At 38.1% G+C, this 20,341-nt stretch overlaps 1 protein-coding gene across 1 annotated transcript in view; it reads left to right on the top strand.

The window, feature by feature from the left end:
• The window catches only part of LOC136375398 (roundabout homolog 1-like), a 296,044-nt gene that overhangs the window by 252,109 nt on the left and 23,594 nt on the right, over positions 1–20,341 (top strand). The window contains 5 exon segments of the mRNA XM_066340911.1: positions 5,056–5,253; positions 8,749–8,775; positions 11,446–11,488; positions 15,087–15,241; positions 18,610–18,945. Coding sequence (XP_066197008.1) covers positions 5,056–5,253; positions 8,749–8,775; positions 11,446–11,488; positions 15,087–15,241; positions 18,610–18,945 — 759 coding nt within the window.

The following is a 20,341-nucleotide window of genomic DNA, read 5'->3' as shown; positions in this document are numbered from 1 at the left end:
GATAAGAATTAATAAACATCTAATTCCGAACAAGAAATACTGTCTCGTGCATTTAATCCTGACCCTGGCAAAGAGAAGACAAAACACAACAATTCTGAGGTTCATTTTGAAATAAGAATTTTTCATTAAAATCCAGCGTCTATCTCATCATAATGTGTTGTTCATACAAAAACGTGAGACTGGTCTGTGGCTGGCTCTGGGTCTCCTCTTTGAGGCTGTGTGGGATGCTCCCAGGTTTGTGACTCTGGGACATGCCTGGGCAGAGTCTCAGCCCAGTGTGTGGCAGGAAGAAGCTTCACCTTTCAGGGGCTGCCTTGCAGAAGGAGAGGGGAGGACAGGAGGCATTGGATTCCCCAGGAGCTGAGGCGTGCTATCGCAGTCCCATGCATCAGCTGAGCTGTGATAAATCACCTTGTGCACGCACTTAACCTGTTACAAAGACAGGTACAAATTGTAATCTCGAAGCTCTTCCATTTTCCACGTCTCTGCTGACATGAAGCAGCTCACTGAGCTGTGGTACCCCAGACTTCCCATGCCACCAGGGACAAGCCAATGAAATAACTTGCTTGTTATTCATAAAATCATGAGATCAACTGAAAAATTATGTGTCTCCTTAAAACACCCTGCATGAAGCTTCTGAATTTGCCTCTTGGCTTTTGAATGACCATTTAAAGCTTTCTGTGCAATTCCAAGGACTGAAGAAAAAGGTTTATTTGTTTGTTTGTTTAAAAAACCCAGATATTTTACATAAAGAAGGACTGCAAAAGCTTTGATGTTAAGGAAATCACAAGACATAGCCACAGCTCACTCTATTATGCCTATAACAATGTGCTATGGAGAAACAAAATCACAGGATTTCAACAGAGCCTTTTTTTTTTTTTTTGTCACAACATGTAACTTAAAGACATTGTTTACAAAAATGCTCTGTACAGAAAGATGAGAATTAGCAAACAATTTCTTGCTGATCTCTAGCCTAGCTTTTATAGAGTGATGAGATACTGCCTGTGGTAGCTTGGCAGTATTACCTATGCTTGCTGACAGATAATGAGTGACATTGGAACATGTTGTGATGTATTTTGTTTCTGGTACCAATTCTGAGAAGCCCCACAACTGCAGTTAATGCTACTCTTAAACACATAATTTGTGTGAATATGCAGTTATTTATTGAGAGATGTCTGCACAATTACTGTAAATGTTGAGTTTATTGTTCAACCAGTGGATGTCTCAAGTGTACAAAACACAAGAAAGTCTCACTGAATCTTTATTATTCTAATTGCTTCATTTAGGAGATGTGTTCTGTGAACTAGCTAGCATGCCTTCAGGATATTGTTCTGTCAGCCCTTAAGGTACTTTGAGTGTGATACTTGTAAGGATTTTTTGACTGATATTTTTGTTTGTGGCCTGCAAACAACTTAAGACAGTAATCTTTATTTTTACCCCTCACAGCAAACCCTTTCAAATTTGTTTGGTGCTGTCATCTCAAGGTGTATGTTGTAAGATTGAAGTGCACAATTGATATTTTATCAGTTTGGGAGACATATATCTAGGCAAAACAACATGTTCTTACCTTGGTAATATTTCACCAAATAATTTTCATATTGCATCCTGTACATATATTCGAGAAAACACTGAAACAATATGTTACAGGTTTCAGGTGTTTTGCAAGTTTTTAATTGCCAGAATTATCAATGTCAACACTATGTAGCTATTCCTGCCCACTGTACATTTTGTGTACTGAATGAGACACACATTTGCAGAAGAACCATTATATAGGCTGTACATATACAAGGCAAAGTTAAGTTGCTTGCACACCTGTGAACCTGGAATTCTCTGTCTTTTTTTAATCTTTTGCATTCCAGTCTTAAATGGATATTAATCTTTTATTTATAATTTAGTAAATTAAATGTTAGCTTTCACATTATTATTATTATTTATATGGATATTTAACATTAGAGGATTAGAGGTTCCAGTTCTTCTCTATGTAAATTCTAATTAGTTTCCACTGAAGTTTGAAACTTGGAGCTTCAAGACATTCAAATCGAGTAGCTTGTGAGCAAAAGCCATAGCAACATTATCTGTGATTAAAAAGAAAGCTCTTATCTTGGGGTAGAAGGGATGAGTCACTGTGATAATATGCTGGTTTCAGGGAGCTGTGGGATCAGCATGCTCCAAAATCTCTGAGGCATTTCCAAGTACATTAAATGCTGCGGCTGCTGCTCTGGCAGCAGACTGCACTTTGCCATAGAATGTTTATGTTCACTTATTGTTTTGGCACATGTCCCTGAAGAGTGCAGGCAGGAACAGGAATGCTCATTATGAGCCATCTATAGATCAGTCAAAGTTCCAGAAATTTCCTGGGATGAAGAAAAAGTACATTTTTAGTTATTAGTTAGTTAGTTAGTTCAAGAGTTATTTCCAACAGGGCTATTAGGGAGAGGGAAGATGCCCCTTCTCGATGAAACACTTCCAAGAGAATGTTCCTGGAAGATTCTAGTGATGAGGAGGTCACTAAATTTCATTCTCTTTATATTTAGCTTACTTTCTATTTTTTTAATTATTAGAGGAGTAGGATGTAATCAAGTGTGACCTCTTGAAAGCCCGTCCATCTCCTCTTCTCCTGTGCTGTTTATCTGATTGTATGTGAACATAGATGCATTTTTCTCTTTCCCATGTGCATAGATCTATACCAGCTATGTAATGACTTTAACAGTCCACCCCAGATTCCATGTGCCAGAAGCCTAATTTCTTAAAAGAAAGCATCTTATTATGCTGTTCTTACATGTGCAATGGCAAGTAAAATAATAGCCTGAAATTAATGTTAATTAAAAATTAGGATAATAAGCAGTCAAAGATTCTTCAGGATTTTATAAAATTCAGAAACATGTTGACTGAGCAATGCGAACTGTTTGTGAATAGAAGTACTGTCTTTCTGTATGACTGAATTGTTGACATGTTTAGAAAACATTTGGGCTTTGAGTTGGTGATTATTTTTTTTCTCCTTTTATTGTTTTAAAATATATATTTTAAGGATGAGACAAAAAGTATTTATCACTCTTATTTATTCACGACCAGAGGCTCTCCATAAATGTTTTATTCTATTCTATTAAGTTGTATACGGGCCTGTAGCTGTTTAAAAACACAGAAATTACTCATTTGGAAAAGGAGACTGACGATGCAAGTTTTCATATCTTAATATGGCCTCAGCTGCAGAGAGACAAAAGATGAGATGACAGCTTTAATTCATTGGTCACAGTATACTTTATACATTTAAGCCCATCTGGCCACTTGTGTGGAACTTCACTTGGCTGTCTCCATAAAATCTGAAGCAACCCATCTTAACCTTGCACAAATAGGCGTGAAATCCATAAACTCAGCAGACACAAAGAGTGTATTAGTAAGAAAAGAATGAGTCTGCTGGTGAACTTTCAGGCTAGGCAGTGCACTTAGGATCACAGAAGGAGCTGAAATATGAAATAAATTTTCCAATAAGGTAGCAGTCAAAGGTGGGAGTGATTTCTCAGCAAAATAGATATTTGACTTCAAGGTCACAAAAGCTGGAATCTGGAATCCTTCACTGGAAGAAGCTGTTATTAATTGAACCTTTTCCATTTAAAAATATATCCTTTTCCAGAGGAAATAATTTGTTGTGATTCCATCTCTTGGTTGTATTGCAGTTTCTTATATTTTACCTAGACTTATTTTGTCGTAATGCAAGATGTCATCATGAAAAAAATTCCATTCATTGCTTAGTTCATAGGGAAAAGATACTAAATAGGTTTTAATTACTTATATAGTTCATATTAATAGAATTAGTAACAGCACCTTTCTCCTTAAAACACTACTCTCTCGTTTTGAATTTGATGTCACTACTAATAGTATAAAGCAACTATCTCTTGGATTTATACAGGAGTAAAAGTGGGTATTTCAAAGACCAAGCTGTGGAATGTGTAAAGCAATATCCGCTCTGAGAAAGGCTTTGAATTCCTGCCCTCGCCCTGTGCAGTAATGAAATTTCCAGCGAGCACTCACTGTGGTGGTGAAACATCAGGAAGGCAGTATTTTGGCTTCACTTAAGTCAGAAAGCTTGGTCACTAACTGGGTCTTCTTACTGCTGTTCCTAGAAGGTTCCTGTAAAAGTTCAGTACAGAAAGAGCAAAAAACACCAATTCTTAAAGGTGCTGTCTCTATTAAAAAAAAAAAAAAACCAAAAACAAAAACAAAAACAAACAAAAAAACACTAACAATCTGTGGAAAAATACATGTTCTTTATTTTGATGTGGGTTGTTTAAGGCTAAACTGGTTTTGAAAAGTCCTGTTTGTTCATTACTAATGTGACTCTTTTGCTGTTTTTTGCAACTCATAAATCACTTTTTAGTAATCCTTTAACTTTTTCATCTGTATTTAAGGGGGCACTATTGGTTATTTTGTAGTTTTACTTTTCTACATCCTTTTAAATATTCAGTCTTTTTTAAATTGAGGTCAAAGTGAGAGACTGAGAGACTGCAAGCAGTACATTAGACTGTGTAATGCAAGATTTAAGTAATCTGCCAAGAACTGCTAGATTAAAATATCTCCCTCTATACCAACCTCATGTGAATGTAGTTTTAATTGATAACTACAATTCTCACTTCTGAGAGTGGACGTTTGGGGAGCTGACTTGTACCCATTCACATTGCTACTCATATTTTATGAAACGTGTGGTTTTTGTTGATTTTCGGAATAATTTTCTGAAGCTGATGTTGCCTTTATAAAATGAAAGAAAAATAAAAAAATAGCAATCTACAGGTTTGTAATTTAGGAGCCTTTCTAATTGTATACCTGGTAGCCTGATTTTAGCAGCTTTTGTAAGCAAACAAAAGTCAGTAATACTGGAGATACCTGTCTGGTACAGAAAACAAACTGCTTCTGTCTAGATCTGTAAAAGTGAGATTTTGAAGAGTAGTCTTGAGTATTTTACCTTGAGAAGCTAGACTGAAATTATGTTATGTCTTTTCATGCTGCCTTTTACAGCTGTTCATTCAAATTAATTGGCTGTTACGGATGTCTCTGTTTCAGATTCTCATGGAAACCCTGTGTCTTCAGAAGATCAAGTCAGTTTAGCCCAGCAGATTTCTGATGTAGTAAAGCAGCCTGCCTTTATTGCTGGGATTGGAGCAGCCTGTTGGATTATCCTCATGGTCTTCAGCATCTGGTTGTATCGCCACAGGAAGAAGAGGAATGGACTCACGAGTACCTACGCTGGTATCAGAAAAGGTGCCCTGTTGTCTATTTCAGTCTGCTGGCTGCTGAATGCCTGTTTGCTGCCCATTTATGCAGTCTCTTGTTCTTCTCAGGCTCAAATGAGGAATTAGCAGCTTCCTTCAGTACTTTGAGGAAGAGTGAGTTGGGAGCCAGTGCAGAGAGCAGCAATATTTACATGTCATGCTAAGTCTGGCTTTAGAGCATAAGTCTTCAGCTGAATACCAGGAGTAGCTTTTTATAAAGATACTCCTAGAAAGGAGGAGTGTAAAGATGGGTTTTAAGGCTTCCAATATACCCTTGCTCTCTGACACTGTATGATGTGAAGAGGAGCCATCTGAAGTGGATGGTAGCTCCTTGTCCCCCCGTTCAGAGCTTTGCCTGCTGCTGGGATTGCTAACAATGGTGTATACTGCAGTAACACTCTGGGTGTGGGGACTTGAATTTCTCCTGTTTTGGGGAAGTGTGGCTGTTTGCAGAAGCACAATGGTCAGTCTGCTTTCCAAGACTCTTTTCATAAGTGCTCTTGTGAGACCCTTGGCTGGGACTGAGTTCTGGGGCTACCCTGTCCTACATCTGTGTTTAGTTAGAATGGCAGCAGTGGGGCTAACTTGAAGCACTCCTCATTTTCGTGTTGTTTCATGTTATGGGTACTTCTTATATATCACATTGTCAATGGTCAAGCAGTGCTTTGCAGTACACTCTGACAAACAAAATTAGAATCTCCACCTGGAAGGTCTTCTGGAATAAAAACTTGACTCTTCCAGATCAAATAGTTTCCAGGTTAAGCCTGGAAATTAAAGTTGAATTCAATGAACAACAGTTCATTACATCTCAAAGTGTAGTACCTCATAGGCACTTGTAGTGTGAGAACCGTAAATTTTGGAATGAATCAGAAAATGGGAGATCCTGCTTTTGAAGAACTAGAGGGATTATATTTGACAATTTGACACTTAGCAATCCGAAGACAGGCCTAGGTTTAAAAGGTGGATGCACTTGTGTGTGAGAGTCATCAGAGATTATTTTCCTTAGTCCCCAAGAATGAATGAGTTATGGGTAAGACAGGCAAATCAAACACAAAAGGTTTTAAACAGCAGCATTATATATATATATATATATATATATATATATATATATATATATATATATATATTTGCACATTGCTATGTAAAAGAAGCAGTGCTAAAAATAGCAAATGAGTGAGTGGGAACACGGAAATACCTCCGAAATACCTCTGGAGTGTTGCAGAGTTTAGATGTCCTCCGTGCTATTAAAGTACCAGTGCTCACTGTGGACTCCAGGCACGGTGGTTGCAGTAGAGTTGCAGCCAAGGAAATTGGGAAGGAATTGCACCCTTGATTGTGTTCTGCTGGGATTTCTTAGGCAGGACAGCCCCCACATAGTGCTGAACTGGCCTGCGTTGTTTGCTTTACTAATAGCATGCTGCCACACTGCCTTTCTACAGCTCTATCACACTAACATCACTGTGCTTTCACCACTACCTATGATTAAGCAAAAAGCATACAATTTGTCCTTAAAAATGATTACTTCAATGACATCAGCTATTGTTCAAAACAGCTGTGTTTCTCAATATCTGTAGAAGTATCTTTTGTCTAACTTGTGGGGAGTTTAAATGAAAGTGTACAGAAAAGTAGGGTATGTATCTCTGGTGTCAAGTATTCTTCAAAGACAAAACCTATCTTTAGTGAAATATGAATTGCAAAGTAGTTTGCCACTCTGCAGTTCATCAAGTCATCATTGCAAGCCCAAACTTTCTTCAGTCTTGCATTTATTTATTTTTATATTTAGCTTCAGGCCTGTCATCTGTTAAAATACTTCACTACTCCCACACATACATACTGTACTAGCAGTCTTACACACTCAGAAGAGTTTATTAATAGAAGCTCTAAGAATTAAGTCATTCTTTCATGTGGTAGCAATAAGATTTTTCAGTTGGACCTCCTCAGTTCCTTAAGAAACTAAACTAGGTTTAGTACTTAACTCATGGAAGAGCAATGAGACAGTAGCTTAAGATTATTTTTCATGTCCCTGTGACTGCAAATTAATTTTGAGATTCTTGATTCTCTTTGGAATAGCTCAGGTTTAAATGCCCATTCTGTTTTAATGAAAGCTTGTTACTATGGTTCTATATTTTGACTGTAACTAAATTAAACTTGACTATGTGAAAAGGCCTAGCTCAAAGCAAATACAGTGGTATTCCCAAGATAAAGAGCTTTGCTGCAAATGGAGCCTGAAATGGGCAAATGCTCCATTTTTCTTTCTCTGCTTAGTGTCATATCCCTGGAAATAAATTGGCTTGGTAAAAAGGGGGCAAATGTACAGCATATCCTAAATTATGACAACAAGACACACTGCACTACCCACAAACTTTGGAATTCTTCAAAAAATAAAGTTAAGTTGTTCTCTTAGCCAGAACCTTTTCTTTCTGTGCTGGCTTTCCTGATCACCTTCTGTCTCCAGGCTGTTTTCATGAATATTTGATTGTTTCTCTTAAGTTTTGCTGTCCTTATATCAGAAAGGGCAATGTTAGCCTTTTCTGGCAGCAGTGAGAGGAAAACAATACTGTCTTGTCAACAGAAGGGGGAGCATGTGCTAATAGGAAGAGCAGATGCTGATGCTGTTTGGATTAGAGACCCTATTGATCCGAAGAGGATTTATAATAGCTGTGAGAGAGAAGATTGTCAAGCAGTGTCATTGTTCTGTTGTTCTTTCCCTCTTAAAGCCAAGGGTTGGAAGGTAGAAAGGTGTCATATTGAGGGAGGTTTTTTTTGGTTGGTTTTTGGTTTTTTTGGGTTTTTTTTTTTTTTTTTTGGTGGTGGTGGTGATTATTTAAGAAAGATAATAACTCTGTTTAACAGTCTCATCTCTGAAAACAAAAATTAATTGCTGCAGTAGATTTTAGTGCCTTTATTACAGTGAGAGTTGGTGCCATTCGTGATTCAGAGACAGTAAAACAGCACTTCTCTTTGTTCCTTTTTATGATTATTATTTCCTTACTGAATACTTAACTGTGCCTATTAGTTCAGTGTAATGAACATTTACTTAGTGAACTGCAGATAAGATTCAATAGGACCTTGATAAGGCTTTGTTAAGGAATTTGTCATTCTGCATTCTAGAATGATTAACAGTGTGGGGGTTTTGTTTGTGCTAGGATTTCCATAAAAAAACTTAAAATACCAAACTGAGAGGCATTTAAAGGCTAAACTAAGTCCCACCCCCTCAGGAGCACAATAGAATATCAAGCTCTTTGCCTTTTTTTTTTTTCCTTTTTTCTTTCCTTTCCAGAATAGTACTTGCAGAGACAATCTTCTTTCTGAATTTCAATTTTAGTTTCATTTTTATATCAATGTGACTGTACTAGTGGGTTAGTTATATATATATATATATTTGTTTTATGTTCAGCTGTCTGCTAGATTTATACTAATGTGGTATGTTTCCCTTTCTCTCTTCAGCTTAATAACCAGTTTGTATTTTGTTTTGATTTTTCAGTCCCGTCTTTTACCTTCACACCAACAGGTATATATTTGCACTTTACCCCCCTTCTTTGTTACTGAAGCATGTGTTTGTAGTACTATTTCTCTTTCTCTGACATAACCAACCAGCTGAGCTGTTCTGAAGGGTTTGGTTTAAACAATGTCATTAATGACAGGTATCATTATTTGTTCTCTGAGTAGTGTGCATTTGCTTTGTGGCTGACAATATTTTCTGTTTGTGTGTACCATCTCATAGCGCACCATTCCACGCCAGCATGCCATTTTGTAGCATGATCCTGTCAGTCTGTACAACCTGGGCTCTCTTCCTGCATATTCCAAGGGAGAAGTGTGGCCTCCCACATCTAGTGATGCAAAAGGTGCTTTTGATGGAGGAGGAATGACTTAGCAGAGCCCAGATGCTGACTTGAGATTCAGTGAGATTATAGTTGGTGAAATATTTTTCCTTTTCTTTCCTCTGAGTCTGCATTAATCCAGTGACCTGAAAGTTGTCTGCTTTGGAAGATACAGAAAATCAAAGTGTTACAGCAGTTAGATTTCCTTGCTTGCTGCCTTAAATGATATTTTGCTATGAAATTTAAAATAATTAAAATAATTATCCCATTCAGCTTTAATTTACATTCAATGAGTTTAAAATCACCTTCTGTTTGGTTTTGTTTAGAAACGCCCAAAATATTTCATAATCTGAACCACAGCCCACCAAGCCCATGAGAGCCTTTCCATCCTGTAGAGCTGACCTTCAGTGGGTCCTGCAGTCTGGCAGCTGAGCAGCTCATCCTCTGCAGTAGATAAAATCCAACAGCGTTCTGTACCCACCAGTATTCTGCTTTTCTTTTAGCTACAGCCTGAGTGAACAGACAGGTTGTTTCTTTCTCCTTTGTTCTAAACGCTCTGTTTTCACAAGAGCCCTGTGAGACTTGCAGGACGTGTATATCCAGGCAGGGTAAAAACCCACCCCACCTGCTCCTCTGCAGTTTCCCAGGGAATATTAGCTCCTCATCAGCCCTGTGCTAATCTGAGCAGCTGAGTTACATCCTTCAAGCTGGACCACAGAGGAAGCAAACCCTGAGTGTGCCTGCACTTATCCACACACACCAGGCTGGGTTAGAGTCTCACCCACGTGCTTTTAATCAAACTGTGGAGTGCCTGCTCTCACAAGTCAGCCTGTGATGTTCAGTGGAGTTGCTTCCTGTTCAGCATGAGCTAGAGTGGCCCTCAGTGTTTCTGTAGGCCTTTGAGTGCCTCGGTGGAGAATAATTCAAACTCTTTATTATTTTTGCTGTTACTTGTAAATGGCTAAACAGAGGGCTTCTATTGTAATCCCCGTTGTGGCATGTCACTGAAATTCTGCAGAGGTTGGAAGCTAACATCTATTCTCTCCGTTGGATTCTTAACATTAAAAGAAAATATCAGGGTTTCTTAAGATATGTCAGAGCGGGAAAATAAATAGCTCTTGAGGTTTTTAGAGAAGAAATTGGGAAAAACATAAAGCATGTAAAACACTTAAAAGAAAAAAATCTTTGTTTTTCAATCCAGAATCTCAGTGATGCTTTGACTTTGAATGGAACCAGGCTCCCCTCTGTTGCATTACCTGCAGTAAAACAGTCACCTGTAGGAATGCACCCTACATTTTAATCCCGTTATTGTAATCACTGCCAGCATTTATCTCTCTCTTGCAGACTCCCAGTTTGGAGTTCCTCTAAAGAGCAGAATTTGGCTGCTTGTTTTCAGCACATTCCTAGCTGGAAAGTGTAGAATCCATCAGCATCTGCACGGAGGCAGTCTCCTTAACCCTTTGCCAAACCCAATGCAAACCTGCAAGATTTATAGCCCTGTTTCATCTTGGATGTTTGCATCCTAAAAGCTAACTTCTGAAACATCTTCCTTCCTGTGAACGATATGCAATCCATGCCAACAAACAAATGCACGTGGACATCCACTTTGTTAAGGGAGAATACTTTGGAAAGGCTGGAAAAATCATTCCTTCTGATTTAGAAAGTGTTCTTTCTGCCAAACTGGTTTTTAGCTAAGGTTTATATATTTAAATTTCTAGATTATTTAGTGTAATTTATCAATCAGTTGTAAAATGTTATAAAATGGAGCTGTTGTAAAGTGGAGCTTCTGTGGACTTCTAGAGTGTGCTTGTTCCCTGAGTGTATTGCAGTAACATTCAGAGTGGATTTGTTTTTGCAGTAGCTTCAGCTGTAATGAGCCTTTATTTACATTGGAAGTAAGGTCTGTTGTAGAATCATGATACCTCTTTAATCTTGCCAAAATAATAAGGTAGAGCAAAGCTTTAGCATCCAGCCATTCATGAAATAAATATATGACCTAAATTCTTCCACAGAGTAACTCCACTGAAGTCAGCAGAGTTATGTTAAGAATAAGTTCAACCTGATGTATGGCTTCCTGCTTTCTTAAGTTATATATGTGTGTGCGTGTGTGCTCAGAACAGAACTGAAATATAAAACCCTATTGGGGCTAGGACTAGAAGTTATCAAGCAACAAAAGTATAATGTCTAAACCTGGGTTTGGAGAAGTAGCTTGCAGAATGTGACACAGAATTAATGTATAAACAATGCACAATTATCGTCTTAGCTAAAATTAAACAAAGGCGAAATAAATACTGTTATCGAGGGAGTCTTGTATGATTTTTAAATATTTTTTCCTTCTTTTTTATCTTCAACTATTTCAGTAACATATCAGAGAGGAGGAGAGGCCGTAAGCAGTGGAGGCAGGTAATGATGTGCTTTATTCTTATAGCTGTAAATTGTGTGCCAAATAAATTTAAGGATTCCGGAAGTTCAATTGTCCTTGTAAGTGATCGTGGGATAATCACCTGCAGAGCTGTGTTTTAGTTCATTATATTTATGTATACATTTTGGCCATATTTTTTCTGTTTAGAAGGAGGGTGTATGGTTTAAATTTTTAGATGGACGCCCAAAACATTATTAGAAAAATTTTCAGCTTTTTTAACCTGGAAAAACTGCATCTCAAAAAATGAGCAGCAGAGGGAGTGCTTAAACTTCAAAATAAAGACCTTGCTTACCACCTGATTAAGGGAGTAAAAGCAATTAAGTCGTGGCCTTTATGAAGATTAAGAAATATAGCTGCTTCACAAATACTACAAAGAAAGAAACTGCTTATTGGAAAAAATTGTTGAAGACATAAAGGACTTAAAAGGTGACATTTTAAGAAAAAAAGTCTTTCTGTGAATGCAAAACATGTAAAGCATTGCTTAAAATAGATGGAGCACAGAAGGAGAGGGAAGCAGGTTGTAAATTTACAGCCACCCACTCTGAGAACCAGGTCCATTCCAGATTGAGGATTTCACTGAGGCATGTTCACTGGGTTTACGTTATTACTTAATGAATGGCCATGGCAGAAAACTGTAATTTACATTTCCTCTGTAGGGGTGAGGTTTTCTTTAGGAAGAAAAATAATGGTTTTAGCAGGTCAGAGCAGTAGTGCTTTAGTAGCACACCTTTTTTTTTTTTTTTTTCAAATTTAAAGATTTGGCATGATGCTGAAATAATGCTAAAATCTCAGAGACCAGTTTGACAACAAAGTCCTCTAACAATTCCTGCTCACTTGTAGCATCTTGTGATTCCTAATTGGCAAGACCATGCAAAAATTTGGTAATTGTTAACATGAGGCATAAAATAAAGCATTTCCAGTCTACCTGAGGGCTGTGCAGAGGTAGGGTAATTCAGCTCCTGCTGCATATTATGAGGAATTGCAGACATCTCTGCCCAGCACTATGTGCTGCTGTGTTCTCATGGCCGTAGGAGCATGGAGGGAAGCCTCTAGAACAGTTACCATGTGATTTTTGAATGGAAAAATCTGTAAATCACTGGGTTGCTGCCCTTACTTCAGGATAGTGAGAAAATGGGAGAGGAGAAAGATGAACGCTCTTTCCCTGAGAGTTGTTCAGAAAGATACTCAGCCAACATCCTTTGTGTTCTTTGTGTCACTGTGCTTTCTCACTCTTCACTTAGCACAGGCTAGATGAGGCACTCTCACATAGAGGACAGAAATGAACCTACAAGTGTCTACATCATGCACAGTAATTTTGGTATTTCTAGAGAATCAACTTCAATTTTACTGTCCTAGTGTTCAGCAGCAGTGCCAGAATCTAACAATCTTTAACAATTGATTCAAGGTGCAAACGTTTGTGCTGGTTTTGTTCATATGCATAAATAGCATGTGTGATGTAACTTATTTTGTAAAATATTAAACATAGTTCATAGTTCTGCAATGTAGAAAAAAAATTATTTTTGCGTATTAAACCATCCTCTGAGATGCAAACCTAAGGTTTTCACTTCCTTACTTTATATTTGCAGTGTTTTGGAAAGGTTTAGCATTTTTTGCCAAGGGCAGTTATGTGAGCATGTTAAAGCATTTTTCAGGTTTCAAAATGTCGCAGTGATATATTTCAACATTATCCCCATTTGTGTGATGCTGAAAAAAATACCCATTTCTGTGGCAATCCCTTTTCTAGACAGGATTTGAGTAATGGTAATTGTGCTGGATTGACTCCAGCCTAGCACCCACACAGCCACTTGGCTCTGTCCACCCTTGCCTCAGACCCCGTCCAGTAATTCAGGGAGTTAAGAAATTTGTTGTCAAGGTTAAAGATCTTTGGAACTTACAATCTCAAATCATCACCAGGCTATGGAGCTGTAATGCAAGCATCTCTTGCCTACAGTTCCACCTAAATGGCTCCAATTAGTAGAATTCTCATTTGCTTATATATATCACACCACATTTCTTACATGACAGCAGGTGTGAATGCAAAGTAAATTTGAGAAACAAAGAATCTTTAATTCTTTGTGCAAAAATCCAGTACACAGATCTTTAGAGTGCTGAAACATTCTGGGATGCTTTGTCTCCTCTAAACACCTTGAGGTGTAGGTTCATTGTAAGAGCATAGTGTAGGGAAAAAAGGCAGGGATTTTCTAATCAGCTGGCATGCTTACAGGCCTACACAGCTGTATATTTATTTCAGATTTTTTTAAAAAAATACTTCTTTACTGAATGCATATTGGCTGGTTTGTAAGCCTGACAGCAAGTCAAGCCTCATCACCTATGTTAAACTGTCAGATGACATATGCAGTAAAGAAATATATATATATATATATACACACATATATGTGTAGATCTTTTAAATGTCATTCTAAGTCTGTGACTTAAGCCTGCAGCAGTGACAGACTCTATCCCCCACAAATAACTGCATGCAGCTTGTATTTTCAACTTGCAGTTTAAGAGGATTAGCATATTTTATTTTTGAGGATCATCACATCTAATATTATGGAAAATAGTTTCTTCACTATTTCAAATGGAAAGTTGCCTGTTAAATCCCAAGAGAAGGGGGCTGTGTTCATATATGTGTATGTGGCAGTAGCTAAAATTATCTGATTTTTAAAAGCACCTTAGTTATCACAGGGAATTTTAAATTGTGTGGAACTGTAACATGCATTGTTAGTGTGAGGACTGAAGAGCCACTGAAGATTCTACAGAACATTCATCAGAGAGCCTTTCACACTCACTACAAAAATTCAGCAGCTTGGCAAACAAGGAATGCTGCTTCTTTCTGCTGATGACAGGAGTACAGTTTATTCCAAATGCAGCCAGGATGCAGCATTCATATCTGGATATTTTTCAGGTGGTCAGTATTCCTGAGTCTCTCAAACTCTCTTGGGAGCTGAGTGCCTTTCTGGTGAACAAGTGTTTGTCACCCCCTCAGCATGGTTAGGTTAGTAAGATCCAAATGCTTCCAAGCCACAGAGGTTTTTGTTACCTGCTGTTCCCTTTGATGCACCACAGTAGTACTGTCTGATGGTGAGGAGGACTTGTCCCATAAATAACGAAGAATTTGGGAATATTCACATTTAAATTTGGCTCTTATGCATATCCATCCTGCTTCCATGTCTGAATTTTTTTGTTTATTTGACTTGCCTATTTCCTCTTTTTCACCTTGCTTTCTTTAAGAAATGGTGAAGGGGCAAAAAAATCAATGTACAACCTTCTGAGAGGAAAAAAAAATTAAAAATGAAGACCAAAGTGACAGGTAAATGTTGCACACCAGCATATAGTGTAGTCCAGCAAAATGAACTGATGCTGCCCTTGACTGCTCACTCCTGAATGATTTAGCAAGGAATAGGTTAGACAGTAGACTCGGAAATGCTAAATAATTGAATCAAGCTGTGTTTTTCAGTGCTCAAGCCTTTTGTTACATGCTTTATTTTGTAATATCTGACAATTTGGGAACAGTGTCACTGCAATGTGAAAATGCCTTTGTTTAATTTTTGAAATGACCAAGCTTTGTTTTTAAAGGCCTGGACTCCTAAACATCAGTGAACCGGCCACTCAGCCATGGTTAGCAGATACTTGGCCTAACACAGGGAACAATCACAATGACTGCTCCATCAACTGCTGCACCTCTGGCAATGGCAACAGTGATAGCAACCTCACAACGTACAGTCGACCAGGTTAGATATGTTTCTACCTTGCTAAGGAATCTTCTTTACAGAGCATGTGCTTCTAATACCTGAGACAGCATACAGGTTTGTTTGGGTTTTTATTTCCAATGCTTTTAGGCTCAATGTAGTGTCTTCTCTGTGTCATGATTATTCTTGTGGTCCCTTTTTTGCATCCTTTTTTGCCCCTCTTTATATAGTTGTGGCAGGCTTAAGGAGCCCCTGCAAAGTTCAATGCTGCCAAAACTCACACTGAACGAATACATTTAGGCTTCTGAATAGAGCAGATAAGGTCATTTTTGGGTTGTTCTTTACATCCTTGTTGCTTGGATGGAGAAGGAGAAACACCAAAATGATGCTGATCTGGTTTTCCTCCTGGTTTGGATGTGATGGGAAGGAAGAAATTAAGCACTGCTGCAGTGCTTGCAACAAAGCCAGTCTGTCTTGGCACACTCAGAGCTCCACGTTGAGTGCCGTTCTGAAGAAGACTGGGTTAGCTGGTGTTCAGTTCAGGGTGTGTAAGTAAAGAAGGTAACTTCACACACTGAAAGAAATTACAAAAAGTTAGATCAAGTGGTAATTCCTGGAAGTTTGAGCAGAACTCGGAGAGCTCTGGAAGAGAACCTCCTGAGTTTTATGGATCACATTTGAGGAAGTACATCTCAGAGTGCTAATTGCTCCACATTTTGTTTTAAACAGACCTTCGGTTCCTTTTAGTTTAACCTTGTGTTACTGGTGAGGAACGAAATAAGCCTTTTCCACCATCTCTACTGGTTTTTGATGGTTTTGGCTAGTAGCATGTCCCAGCAATCCAGAGGGGGAGTATGTGAAGTGGCTTAAGTGCCAAGCAGCATTGCTTCCTGTAATTAATGTGAAACCAGCTCAAATGGCTGGTAATTCATGAGTGGTGGTAATGGCAATTCATCTCCTGCAGTAATGCTGTCTGACAGTGACCAGTGCCAGCTGCTTCAGGGCAAGGTGAGAGATTTTGGCATTAGAAACTTGTCTCTCACTCTGGCTGAGGATTCACATCCACCAGTATCTCTATAAAAATAAGTTTGTGATTCAGGGATAGTTTACTGCGGCAAGGACAGACATTGCAAATTCTGGTAACTAACAAATTCAGAAAAGGAAGAAAAGGCAGATTTTTGATGGTTTCAACCTATTGTAACATCTTGTGTTGAACTGCAGTGGATTCTCCCTCATTTTGGCTTTCATATTAAGCTTGGTTCTGTCACAAAGTGTTTCCTTCCTGTCAAGCAGAACTTTGGAGCTTGTGGGTCAGACAACGTGCTCGGAGTGCTCTCGTCTTTCCTGGAAATTCTGCCAAATATTCTTAATTCTGTCATTGTGGGCTGGTTTTTGTTCTGAAGCGGCAGCAATGGATATCCCCTCAGTAGCTGTGGATATGCAAAGTGGCTGCATTTTTAATTGTTTTTAAGTACAGCACTGTCTTCCAAGTCTACAGAACAGGAACCTATTGCTCCAGAAGTAAATGCCATAAAATATCTAGCTAGATAAATCTTCTGTTATATAGGTAAACCAGTTTTAAGTGCTTGTTATGAGGAATTCTAATGTGTCTATGTAAAAAATGTACTTGCTGCATATGCTGTATTGATTACATTGCCTTACACACAAATCAGATGTAGCTGCAAATGAAAGGAGGTAAAAAATATATGTTGTAAGTAACTCTGCAAGGATATTTTAGCAAAGCCTGAGGTATCAGGAGTGAAGAATATACTGTATATATAATTGCCCAGTATAATACAATAGACTGGGAAAGGAGGAAAGACTAGTATGATTTCAGCAGGTGAGAGAAATGAAAGCATTTGAACTCTAGAAATCAAGAAGTTGAAGACTGTGAAGCAATAAATAACAGAGGCAGTAAATAACACCTCACATAAGAAGGAAAAATATATCAAACAGTAAAACCTTCAAAAAAACCCCACAGGCTGGGGGGCATGAAATGTGCAGTGATAAGTTCTATGCGGCATGTTATGATACTGTTCCTTAGTCACTGAAAATGTGGATTGGTGGTTTTCTTATACAGACATTATTTCATTCCCCTTTCTTGGGTAATACATCTCTAAAAATATGTATGTGTTAGGGAATGTTTTTGAAATTGAAAGCCCTCTGTGTTTGCTAGTTATTTCAGTTAGAGTAATGGTAAAACCTTGAATTCTGTATGTAGTTTGACTTGCCATCCTCTCCAGTAAATTCATTGTGGACACAGGTAATGGACTTCAGGTTTTGAATCAAATTCATTAGCGTAAATACCACTTCTTTTAAAAGAGGAAAAGTATATTTCTGGTGAGTGATATGTAATTACTGGTGCATTAATCAACTGGAAAATGAGAATTTTTGCTTAAGGATCATTGAATGCTAGTTCCACTAAGCCTTCCATCTGCTGACCCACAGACTACTTTACTTCATTCAGTATTCTCTCAGTGGACTGGATGTGGAGAGGAAAAAATATGTGTGGGCTTCCTGTCACACAGTGGCAAGAGAACATGGCAAGGCAGGGACACTATTTCGTGCAGTAGTGGCCAGAGCATCAGCACTTGTCACTTTACTGTCTGCAAGAAGTGATGGTCTCAGGATGCAGTAAATGTCAGAAGAATTACTTCATGGTGTCTATACAATATTTAGCATACAGGACAATGTATTACTGTGCTATTACGTCTTTTGCAATATCCAAAGCAACTGAAAATCAGCAAAAAATTCCAGATTGCTTTTCTGCCTTTTTTTGTTTCAAGTTAAAATATAAGATTGTACAAGCAAACAATGATCAAATAAAGACTTGATACTGGGTACTGAGTTACCTTTTACCTTGTGCTGTTTTTCTTTAATTCTCTTATATGTAATCATTTTTCAGTCTGTTTCATGAAAACCTGTTGTATGTCTGGTTTTTATCATGTATCCAGGAGTGCCTAGATACTGTTGAGGTGACATGAGATAACAGTCTTATTTAGTTACTCCCAGTATTAAGTTTTGGTTGAATTTTCCTTGCAATGCAAGTGATTTTAATCACAATTACTAATTGAATACATATACTGCTATGAGACTAATGTCTGAAAACCTGAATGTTTATATGGCCACTATGGAAAGGTCCAGCAAGGTAAGTCATTGTAGATACAATTCAGCAGGTCTGAATTTACAGTGAATCAGAACAGTGAACCCTACTTTTGGAGCTATAGTGTATAAGGTAGATAATGTTCTGTAAATTACATAGTTAATGGCAGTATCTCTGCCTCAGTGTGTCTGCTACATGGGTTCAAACCTTGTAGCTGTGCAGAAAGGAAATGTTAGAGGGGGTTTCATGGAAAGTCTGGTGTGGGCGAACAGAATGACCTTTTCTCTTTTCTCTCCTCTGTGGTTAGCCGATTGTATAGCAAATTACAACAATCAGCTGGACAACAAGCAGACAAACCTGATGTTGCCTGAGTCAACTGTATATGGGGACGTGGACCTCAGCAACAAAATCAATGAGATGAAAACCTTCAATAGTCCAAATCTAAAGGATGGAAGATTTGTCAGCCAGCCTGGGCAGCCCACTCCTTATGCCACCACTCAGCTCATCCAGTCCAATATCAGCAATAATGTTAACAGTGGCAGCGGGGACACGAATGAGAAACACTGGAAACCCTCTGTTCAGCAAAAGCAAGAGGTTCCACCCATACAGTACAACATTATGGAGCAAAACAAATTAAACAAAGGTGAAGAGCTTTTAGCTTGTTTCTCCTCTTTAGGCATCAGAGGAGTTTTGACCTTCTGGTACTGGGAGTCTAGAGTTTTCAGGTTCAGCAGTTACAGGCTTCTGTGGTGCTTTTAGACTTCTGCCTCTTTAGATTCAGAAATACACCGTTAGCAGTGTCAGAAAGTTAATTAGCACCACGATAACCTTTCTGATATTGAATTTATTGTAAAAAATAACAAGCTGTATCTTTAGAAAAGAGTTAAATAAAATACATTTCCTATGGATATGAGATTAATTTAAATTTAATAGTAGTTAAGGGATTGGTTAGGACAGAGGCCAGATATTTTATTCATGAGCCAGATGCATGGTAGTCACATTATACTCTACCTTAAATTTTAAATAGGTCAACCCACTCTTCCCAGTCGTGGATGGAGACTCATTAAATCTACATGGTCGTGTAAAAGAATGAAATTTTGCATATCAAACTCTGTAAAATTGTATTGTGTTGTACACTGGGGACACAAATGGAGTGATCCAATTCATTTTAGACTTGTTCCTAGCAAGCCTTCAATTCTCATATTGAGAGGCAATGCTACCGCACACGATTTTGGAAACTAAATTCCTGTGTTACCCTGACTGAAGTCTGTGGATCCAGAAGCTAAAAATAAATTGATTTCAGTGTTAACGGAAAACATCAGAATGTGCTTTAGAGGCCTTGAAGGCATGTTTCTTAATATACTGTGTGAGAGCTGGAAGAAATAGGTATGTGATTTCTTCTTTCTAGTCCTCCAGGCTACCATGCAACCTCTTTTAATAACCTGATTTGCAAAACAGTATCCCTAGGAGCTGGACCCATTCTAACTTGGAACTTTTTGCATGGATTGTTGTGACTCAAGTGATCTCATAGTGAGAAGTGATCCAGTAAAAAGAAACATTTCATTACAGGAATGTTGATTTCTCTACCGGACCCATCTACTCACAGAGGAGTTCAAAGGGCAATATAAAATGTCACACCTTCCCTTGACATAAACATGCCAAGAGAAAATTAAGGGTTTTGGCTCCTTACTAGAGGATGAAAGCTGTATTTTTTTGTAATTGTTCTCTTTCACGAACTGTGTATTACGTACCTCTTTGGGAATTAAAACATGTTTGATTTTTATGTGCTGGAAGATACTGCATCTTTCAAACTGTATATTACAGCTGCATATTCTCTAGTATATTGTAGTGTGGAAAGGCCCCCTTAAAGCATTGTCTGCTGACAGTCATATATACATATTTCAGAGTGCTGATTTACTGTTTTTCCTCTGTGTAAACATATGTGGTATGTAGGGCTTCAGCGTGGTCTGTGGAATGCAACTAGGCTGAGAAACTATTACAGAATACACTCTGGTGTGGAATTTATCATTTTGCTCTTT

This window comes from Sylvia atricapilla, chromosome 2 (assembly GCF_009819655.1).
Source record: "Sylvia atricapilla isolate bSylAtr1 chromosome 2, bSylAtr1.pri, whole genome shotgun sequence".
Lineage (NCBI taxonomy): Eukaryota > Metazoa > Chordata > Aves > Passeriformes > Sylviidae > Sylvia > Sylvia atricapilla.
The sequence above is the reverse complement of the archived record's forward strand: the minus strand, read 5'-3'. Positions and strand labels throughout refer to the sequence as shown.